The 10,555-nt window shown below is 44.1% G+C and overlaps 1 protein-coding gene across 1 annotated transcript; it reads left to right on the top strand.

The window, feature by feature from the left end:
- Window positions 1–6,689: 6,689 nt before the first annotated feature.
- LOC141161447 (taste receptor type 2 member 41-like) lies at window positions 6,690–7,527 on the top strand. The gene is made up of 2 exons (XM_073646256.1): window positions 6,690–7,406; window positions 7,513–7,527. The coding sequence occupies exons 1-2, from the start codon at window positions 6,690–6,692 to the stop codon at window positions 7,525–7,527; spliced, it is 732 nt and encodes a 243-aa protein (XP_073502357.1).
- The last annotated feature ends 3,028 nt before the right edge of the window (window positions 7,528–10,555 follow it).

Here is a 10,555-nt window from a genome sequence, read left to right as displayed (position 1 = left end):
GGGAGAACAATATCTGCACCAAATGCTCAATTTCACTACAGTATAACTGTAGAAATGAATGGAGACCCAAACCTCTTCCACTACAGCCAATCCAATAGATGGAGACCCGATCATGATTCTCCACATCTCAAAAAATTAGTGGCAGACACTGGCAATGTCTAATCAATTTCACTACAGTAGAAATAATGTAAATAAGACCCACACCTCTTCCAGTACAGCCAACCCAGGAGATGAAGACCTAACCAGGAGTGTTCACATTGCCCTAAATGAGGGCCTAACACCACCGAAGTGGCATCAATGTCATCAGACTATAAGCAGTTTAACGCAGACCCAAACCTGTCCCACTACAGCCAACCCAATGGATGGAGATACAATCAGAATTCTCCACATTTCCCAAAATTAGGGCCTAAAACCTTCAGCAGCAGCATCAGCAGGGGCAGCAAGAGCAGGCACAGAAGCCATATCACAGACTGCAAGAGATCAGTGCAGCACACTCAAAACGACAACATCGCCTACTCTGTACAGTCTGCAAGTGGGGTGCAAAAGTCTTTGGAGATTCATGACTTGCTCATCTTGATGAAAGTAAAGTGGTCTACACTTTCAGGGGACAGCCGGGTACGCTTATCCATCAAGACACTACCACCAGCGCTGAAGACACATTCAGAGAAAGATGGCTGCCGGGCATGATAAAACCTCCAAGGTGTGACAGGCGAGCTTAGGCCATTCATCCATTTTTGAAGACCAAAATGTAAAAGGGTCAAAATCCTCCCTGATGGTATTCATATTAAGCTCTAGATACTCCTCCACCATCCTCTCCAGTCATTCACCACCTGTCAGACTTGTACTCTGTTGTGCTGGTGTACAAGCTGGTGCAAAAAATGTGTGAAAGGGCTCACAGAAATTGCTTCTGCCACTTACTCTGCTGCTTCTGCTGATGTTTTGGCATTGACGAACTGACGTGCCGGAGGTTGAAAGACTACAGCTGTGATGCACACTGTGTGCCTCACTGCTATCTTGGGGAAACCTTTATTAAGGTTGCTTAAAAGCTTGTTTCGATACTCCAGCATTCGCAAGTCCCTTTCCAGAGCGGGAAGCATCTGGCAAAATTGACTCTTATAAAGTGGATCTAACAGAGTGGCAACCCAGAAGTCAGCATTATTTTGAATCCTAACTATACGGGAATCATGTTGCAGATAGTGCATCAAGAAGGCACTCATATGTTGGGTTCTTCCAGGAGGTCCAAAGCCAGGCTGTATTGTGGGCTGCATGACACTGAAGCTTGTTTCCTCCATCCCCTCCTGCCAACCACTTTGAAATGAGAGGGGATAATTATCCTCTTCATCCTCTGACAGCTGCTCGCCCATCACCTCTTCCTCCTCCATTAGTTCCTCAGCTCTTGCACCTTCACTAACAGTTTGACTGGTATCACGAAACCCCCTCGATCGCTGTAATCCACCGTCACTTGGCATCCGCCTGTAAGACAACAGTCTTGAAATCTGAGACATTGGTATCCCTAACGCATCCTCCTCTTCTTCTGGAGCCACCACCTGCTGCAGCAGGTTATTCAAAGTTTGCTCCAGCAAGGGTATGACCGGAAGAGTGATGCTGATGACAGCATCATCAGCTCTGACCAGTTTAGTAGCTATTTCAAAACCATGCAGAAGGGTGGAGAGATCCTTAATCGGTTCCCACTCCACAAATATGATATGCCCCAAGTCCGTACTATGTTGCCCCATGCTATATGTCATGACATACTGCGTCAGAGCTCGTTGATGACTCAGTTGCTGCCACATGTGCAGAGTGGTATTCTACCATGTTGGCACATCGCAGATCAACCTGTTAACTGGCCCACACAAAGACCTCTGTATTGATGCAAGTCGATGACATGAGGGGTGTGAATGACAGAAGTGCGCATACAGCTTCCGTACTTTGTGAAGCAGCTCATCCAGGCCAGGATAGTGGTGGAGAAATCGCTGTACCACCAGGTTGAGGATGTGAGTCATACAAGGCATGTGTGCAAGCTTGCCTCGGCCTAGGGCCACTAACAGGTTCGCACCGTTATCGCACATGGCCTTCCTTGGCTCAGGTTCAGCAGCGACAGCCATTGCTCAAACTGAGCCTGGAGAGCTGCCCACAACTCGATCTCCAAGGCATGTTAATTTGAAGACTGCCTGATTACGCTGAGCCCAGACTGCGCAGGACGGAGGTGGTGTGTATTCGCTCCGCACCCTTGGAATGTGTGTCTCATTAAGGCAAAGGTTGGGTATGTAGGCTGACGCCCTAAAGGAGGTGGAGGATGCAGAAGCACCGGAGGAAGTGGGAAATACAGAGGTTTCTTCTGCAAGCCTTGAGGATTCCAAGATTTGTAGAGCAGTCCCTTCCCTCCACAGATACCAGAGTCACCCAGTGCCCAGTCAGCAAGATGGAATGCCCTTGGCCATGCTTATTCGTCCAGGTGTCTGTGGTGAAATGCACTCTGGCACACGTAGATTTAGACAAGTAATGGGTGATGTTGTCTGTGACATGTTGGTGTAGCGCAGGCACAGCTCTCTTAGAAAAGTAATGGCGACTAGGAAACTGTTACTGGGGGACTGCGACGGCCATCAGTTTTTGGAAACCTTCTGTATCTACCAGGTGGAAAGGCAGCATTTCCGTGGCCAACAGAATGGAGATGGTGGAGTTAAACCTCTTAGCTTTGTCATGCATAGGATGAAACAATCTTTTACGTGACCACGACTGCGAGACCAAGGGGTGGCTAAGGTGCAGAGAGAGGGTGGAGTATGGTGAACTGGAAAAACTCGTGGCGCGTGAGTGAGGTGCAGATGTTACAGTGGATTGAGAAACATGCGGTGTGCTCAGTGAAACAAACAGAGCAGGCATGTCCGCTTCTGTTACAGCTGACGGTCTCTTACTCAGCCTCACTGGAGCATGTAAAGAACTGGAGTTTCTGAGATGGGAGACCTGCGTGACAATACTTGGCATAGTTAGAGAGGAGGAGGAAGAATCAGCGAATGCATTTGATGGGGCAGATGATGGTTGTTGAGGTCCGCTGGTCCGCATTTCAGCGCGGTAAGATTCCCAGCGTAAAGAAAGTTGTTTAAGCATGTGAACATTCATGCATGTAGTGGTCAAATTATTGCAGTTCTTCCGTCTACTGAGTTTTTTTTATTGCAAAGTTTGCAGGTAACATGAGTTGACTCATCCTTTGCAGTGACAAAAAAGACCCATGCTAGACAACCCTTGCTGCTCCTGCGAGCTGCAGATCCGTGACCGCTGCTGGCCACAGCTACAGTTGTGGCTAAGGATGCAGTGCTCCTCGTGCTCGCATCACTTCGTGTCTGCGCTGTAAGGTGAAATGTAACCTCCTCATCTTCCTCCTCCACCTCCCCAGATGAGCTACTCAGCTGCGTGACTCTGGGTTCACACAAAGTAGGATCTTCAACCTCGTCATCATCCAAAGTGTTATCCCATTTTTCGCCCTCAGAGTGACCCCTCTCCTCTTGTTGCCCTGACAGCACAGTACAGTCCGCATGAGCCTCAGGTATCTGAGTCTCATCGGATCACCTCCCTCTCCTGCAGTTAACGTCTGGTGACGAGGGTCAGGAACCTGCTCGGACCCTACTTCGTCCTGCCTCGAATCCAATCTAAAATTATTTTGGGCATCGGTGCAGATGCTTTCCTCCCCTTGACTCTGTGACTGTTTGGAGTACACTTCTGATGTCCATGGTGTAGAAAGGGTGAAGAGTTCTACAGACTCACCCATTTGTGGTTCACTAGTCAGTTTGGCAGTTGGCCAGTTGTGACGCGGGGAGAAGCCTTGGTAATTGGGGTGCCACCTCTGTGGACTGTACTGTGTGTGATGTTGAGGTGGAGGAAGAAGAGGAGAGGCCACTGGAAGCAGAGCTTGCCATCCACTGGAGCACCTGCTCTTTCTGGGCCATATCAACGAGGTGTTTCGCTGTGCGGCTGCCAAAGGAATGGAATGGAGTAGGCCGTCCACTAACATAAGTTGTCAGTTGTCTTTGGATAGGACCTGTTTGTGTTGATTCACTAGTGCTTTCACTTACATTACCACATACCCCACGTACACCTTGAACACCAAGTCTATTCCTCCATCCACCACGCCCTCGCTTTTTCCCACTCATGTTGGTCAGATACAGTGGTAGGAGCATGCAATTAACTAAAGAAAAATACGTTTTTTTCCTGTGCAATAGCTCAGCACACACCTGAATTTCAGACAAAATAAATTTGTTAGTGTGCATGAGGCCCATAAAACCTATGAGATATTCTCCAAATAATTTCAAACTGAGATGTCCCCTGCTGTATTACTTTAGGAACAGAAGACATGTTTTTTTGGAATGTGGATGAGGTCAGTATGACGTAGAATATATGCTCCAATATATTTCACACTCAGATCTAGCCGGTTGTATCACTTTACTCGGAGCAAAAAATATTTTTGGGTTCCTCTGCATAAGCTCTGCGTCCAGCTGACTATGACCGCCACTGACGTAGTAGCTGGCTTATAGCACTGTATGACTTTTGGCACAGGAAAAAACATTTTTTGGACTGGGCGTAGCAGGAGAAGTTTTTTTTTTTTTAGTTCAACGCCACTAAAATAGGATCTGCCTTTTAGCAGACTTTGCCACAGTAAAAAACCTTTGGTGGACTCTGCCTGCCAGCCAAAAATATATATAGGTTTGACTGTGCATAAAAGCTGAATTTGACCGCCACTGATGTAGTAGCTGGCTTATAGCACTGTATGACTTTTGGCACAGGAAAAAACATTTTTTGGACTGGGCGTAGCAGGAGAATTTTTTTTTTTTTTAGTTCAACGCCACTAAAATAGGATCTGCCTTTTAGCAGACTTTGCCATAGTAAAAAACCTTTGGTGGACTCTGCCTGCCAGCCAAAAATATATATAGGTTTGACTATGTGTACAAGCTGACTTTTACCACCACTGACGTAGTAGCTGGCTTATAGCACTGCATGACTTTTGGCACAGGAAAAAACATTTTTTGGACTGGGCGTAGCAGGAGAAGTTTTTTTTTTTTTTAGTTCAACGCCACTAAAATAGGATCTGCCTTTTAGCAGACTTTGCCATAGTAAAAAACCTTTGGTGGACTCTGCCTGCCAGCCAAAAATATATATAGGTTTGACTATGTGTACAAGCTGACTTTTACCACCACTGACGTAGTAGCTGGCTTATAGCACTGCATGACTTTTGGCACAGGAAAAAATATTTTTTGGACTGGGCGTAGCAAGAGAAAAAATGTATTTTTCTACTCTGAAACCACCGGAAGTTCAACTCCACTAAAATAGTATCTGACACTAAAAAAACCTTTAGTGCACACAGCTTTGAATATCACAATAGCAACAGAAAAAAAACAGATTTTGTGCTCTGCAATAAGAAGCTCTGCAGACTGCGCAGAGCACAATTTCAACCCCAGTAAATGAAAAGGTGCACTGCGCTTACTTGATCACATTAGCAGGTGCAAAACAAGATTGAAGGAATACTGAGACATGGAGCTCTATACCAGCGGTGCACAGCACTATTGTATGGCATCTGTTTCTGTCAGAATCTCAGTACTTGCACAAGAACACCAAAAATGTGCTGCACCAGCGGTTGATGAGGCACACAGGCCAGGACTTATCTACACTATCTGACTACCACACAAGCGTCCATCTATCTAGCTAATATCTCTCATTACACAGGAGAACACTGAGCTGCGTCTGTCTCCAGCAGTGACATGGATATAATGGCTCTGAGGGAACATGGCCGCCTTTCATATTGAGAGGACATGTGATTTCTGCAGCCAATTGCAGAAGCCCTTATGCCTGGACAGTGTAGATGTTTCCTGCGCTATGATTGGCTGGCTGCACTTTCCTCAGTTAAAGTTACCGCCCACAGGAAAAAAACAAAAAACAGTGCGCCGCTGATCTGACTTTTTGTAAGCTCTCCACACCCCCCCACAATCTCCTGGCACATGTCACCGCTCATCATACACTTGCACTATGGTAACCAAACTGTTCAAAACACTGTGGTTGCCCTGTATTCACGGTCACGCGCTAATTCGTCAAACTTTTCCGATTTTAAGAAAATTTGCTCGCTTTTGCGATCACGAATCCGAATGTGCCATATTTGGGCCGAATTTGAAACTTTTGAACAAATTCGCTCAACACTACTCAATGATACACCAGTGGAATCCCTCTTCGGCTGGCTTCCCGAGGAGAAGCATACCCTGTTTATTCAAGTTCTCCATAGTGTTGAGGGTATCCTTGCACAACCTGACAAGGTGAGTACTTCATAATGGAGTGACTTTCCCTCACTTTACCACTCATTTACTACCTCTATGAAGCACCCGTCTGTTTTTATCTTTCCTTAGACCAATCATACTTTACCAACTTGAGCTGCACATTAACATGAAAATTAAAGTTTAGTAGAAACAGTACAATGTTGGGTAAACACAGCATGTATATCAGTCATTGTTGGTATCAAAGATACATGTCATTGTTTCAGTCATTTCTTATGGACATATTTTTGCTGCTTTGAAGAAAGAGCAAACACAAAATACAAACAGAAACAAGATATTGTACAGATTTGCATCAATTATGTGTTATGTTGATTTTTTTCTGCTGGCGCCCGCCACTCCTTCATCCATCATCCTCCTGAAACCATCCTTCATGCTACCATGCTGCTGTCGGTAAAGATCATCAAGACAATCATTTTAGTCATGACCCTGATATCTGGGCTCTCGATGAACTCATCAATAATCATCGAATACTGCAGAACCTGGAGCCAGAAGCATCAACCTGCTGGTTACATTCTCTTCTCCACAACGGTAACTCATCTCCTCCTCCAGTGCTCCATCACTCTTGATGGTTTCCTGTATCTATTTTTTAGTTATGTCAGGTTTGTACAAGAAGTCTACATCTTGGACTTGACAATTCTGTATTTCCTGATAGAAATGAGTTTCTGGCATGCCACCTGGCTCTCCATCTACTACTGCCTGAAACTGGTCAACCTTCCCAACCAGTTCTTCATCCAGCTGAAGCTTTGGTTCTCTCCTTGTGTTCCTCTGCTACTCATAGGATCCCTCATAGGCTCCCTTGTAATTAATATACCACTTTTTTGGACTCTACAGATAGCCTTTTATCCCAATATGACTGGTCATATGCTTGAAATTGATTATCCACATATAATCTTTAACTTAATGTTTGGTTGCTTCTTCCCCTTTCTTATAACTTTCACATCGATTGTGCTCAGCATCCGTTCCCTCCTGAGTCACATCATGAAGATGAAGAATGGCGAGAATAACTTCAGGAGGCCTCAGCTAAAGGCACATGGTGGAGCAGTGAAAGCAATGGTCACGCGACTGATTCTAGACTTGATTCTTTTCTTGGTGTCAGTGAGTTTATTAATATCAAAGCTACGTGTGAACATAGAGTTGGACTTAATTTGCTGGCTATTCTTAATGCTATATTCTACTCTTCAGTCCATTATATTCATTCTAGGAAATCCCAAACTAAAGACAAACTTATTTCCTTGGAGCAGGATGATGAGGAGAAGGGAATAGAAAATGTTTTTTTATGTTCTTTTATTATCTACATTTTCCATTATATTCCATATTACACTCCTGCTTTACTATAAGTATAAAATAATGTTACAAAGTAGTAGAGAAAGTAGAAACATTACATAAATTATTTTATATATTTGATGGCTGCTTCTTCTTCCCAACTTATGAAGCAGATCCATGTGAAAATCCATGTCAGAAGGGGAGTGTCATCCTGATATTAAGATAAGCATTTTATGAATCTAGCTACAGAATGAAATAACAGGCTTTGGAGTTTGAACAGGCTGGGTGGTCAGATATTGAATAGCTGTCAATCATTCTGAGTTTATAGGGATTGAACAGCTTTCTGTCAGGCTGGGTGGGTGAGTGGGAGGAGATTGAAGAGAGGTCATTCAGGCTAGGTGTGTGAGTGAGTGGGAGGAGATTGAACAGAGGTCATTCAGGCTAGGTGTGTGAGTGAGTGGGAGGAGATTGAACAGTGGTCATTCAGGCTGGGTGGGTGACAGGAGATTAAACAGCTGTCATTCAGTCTGGATGGGTGAGTGGGAGGAGATTGAACAGAAGTCATTCAGGCTGGGTGGGTGAGTGGGAGGAGATTGAACAGTGGTCATTCAGGCTGGGTGGTGAGTGAGTGGGAGGAGATTGAACAGCGGTCATTAAGGCTGGGTGGGTAAGAGGAGATAGAACAGCTGTCATTCAGGCTGGGTGGGTGAGTGGGATGAGATTGAACAGCGATCATTCAGGCTGGGTGGATGAGTGGGAGGAGATTAAATAGCTGTCACTCAGGCTGGGTGGGTGAGTGGGAGGAGATTGAACAGAGGTCATTCAGGCTGGGTGGTGAGTAAGTGGGAAGAGATTGAACAGCTGTCATTCAGGCTGGGTGGGTGAGAGGAGATAGAACAGCTGTCATTCAGGCTGGGTGGGTGAGTGGGATGAGATTGAACAGTGCTCATTCAGACTGGGTGGTGAGTGAGTGGGAGGAGATTTAACAGCTGTCATTGAGGCTAGGTGAGTGAGTGAAAGGAGATTGGACAGCTGTCATTCATGTTAGGTGGTGAGTGAATGGGAGGAGACTGAACAGCTTTCAGGCTAGGTGGGTGAGTGAATGGGAGGAGATTGAACAGAGGTCATTCAGGCTGGGTGGTGAGTGAGTGGGAGGAGATTGAACAGCTGTCATTCAGGCTGGGTGGATGAGTGGGAGGAGATTGATAGCTGTCATTCAGGCTAGGTGATTGCAAGGAGATTGAACAGCTTTCAATTGGCTGGGTGGTGAGTGAGTGGTTGGAGATTGAATAGTTGTCAGTCAGGCTGGGTGGGTTGGTGGGAACTGAACAGCTGTCAGTCGGTGGGATTGGTAGGGATTGAATAGGTGGCTGGAGACGGAATACATTTGAACTCATGAGCTATTTCATTTTATAACTGAATTCATAAAGTGCTTATCTTAAAATCAGGATTATGCAGCTCTCCTGTTGTGGAATTTCAAAGTAAATACACCAACCTCATCAAGTCTGATAGATCTGTGTCATAGTAAATGCAGTTTGTACTGTGAAATCTATTGATAGATCTGCTATAAGTTGGCCGCCTCTGTCCATATACCCTATTAGAACATTTGGATATCATAGAGGTGATATGCAACTTTAGGTTCTCTCCATGTGCCAGAAAAGAAAAACATTTAGCAGGAGCAGTTCCTGAGATTGCCAACACAGGTGTTATTATTAATACTTCACATAGATCTCAAATTATTTCAATGGCTACCATGTAATTTTAGGACTCCCCTTCTGGGAATATATTTGTGTGACTTCTCCCAGCTTGCCATTGGCTTCATGAGACAACCCCTTTAATGAACCATCTCAGCTGTCTGCATCTTTAGCAGAATATTTTATATTTATTTTTTATTTAAATTCACTTTTTATTAAGTTTAGTTAAGTAGATGAACAATAACAGTAAATTTTAGCAAATTCTGCAAGTTTGGGCTAAAGTCCCACTGCGACTTTTCTATCACTAGTGACTGATTTTTAACTATTAAGTGGCAGGTTTAGTTGCAAACAACTCAATGTACGGCTCTGGACTGCAGCTAAAGAGTTAAAATCAATCATTAGCGCTACAAAAAGTCACCATGTGGCCCAGGCCTTAGGTTTCCATCTCACTTATTTTACCTATGTACTGTGAATACATACGTCGCAGATATCTCTGATGTGTGATGATAGCGTTAAGGTTGTTATTAGCATTAAATATATGAATATTTTTTCTTTACATTTTGACAAGTTTTGGGCTTTTTTTGCAGTAAAGTGATTCTAAGATGAAAGAATAAATGCCGCACACATCGTATAACATATATAATTTCTCTGTTATATATAAATTCAATAAAATAATTTTAGGCTTGATTATTCAATTTAATTTTTAACACAAATAAAGTTTGGTTTGCAGTATTGATGAGTTCATTTACCAAAATCCAAGGTTTTTTTTCTAAGTTGACCAGGAAAATATAATTTTAAAGTTATTCAAAGGCAATCAAAATTTCCATGCTACGTTCTGGGATTTCTTCCACCGTCATAACCCCCGTCCAGTGCAAAGTCCCTCCAACAGTACAGCCGATGTCCTTTTTGGCTTTTTCAGCATCTTTCTTCTTGCGGAGTTGGTCTCTGATGTCCCAACACGCCTTTATGAAGTCTGAATGTGCATCATCCTAGACGGTGACGAGGCCTCGAGAGACGTGCATCATGACTTCAGAAACATGACAAACATTAAGATGTTGTGCCATCACAGGTCAACTTGGCGATGAGTGAAGATGCTTAAAGAAGCTGCACGCTCGGCGCCATAAGTGAACTGTGCTAAGGATCAGGACAGAGGTGTAAAAACTTGTGTATTTTTTAACACCTTCTCCAGACCCTTTACAAAACAGCAAAATGGTAGCCGTCCACTATTTTGCTTAATTTGCATGCAGTATCTCACCAAAAAATGAATTCAAGAAAAGCAAAACTTGC

The sequence above is a fragment of the Phyllobates terribilis genome, unplaced genomic scaffold (assembly GCF_046119375.1).
Source record: "Phyllobates terribilis strain yellow unplaced genomic scaffold, ASM4611937v1 Scaffold_9__5_contigs__length_417890890, whole genome shotgun sequence".
Classification (NCBI taxonomy): domain Eukaryota; kingdom Metazoa; phylum Chordata; class Amphibia; order Anura; family Dendrobatidae; genus Phyllobates; species Phyllobates terribilis.
This window is presented reverse-complemented; position numbering and strand designations above follow the sequence as displayed.

What these genes read in the sequence shown, in the direction of transcription:
- LOC141161447 (XM_073646256.1), top strand. Translation starts at nt 6,690, where the DNA reads ATGCTGCTGTCGGTAAAGATCATCAAGACAATCATTTTAGTCATGACC.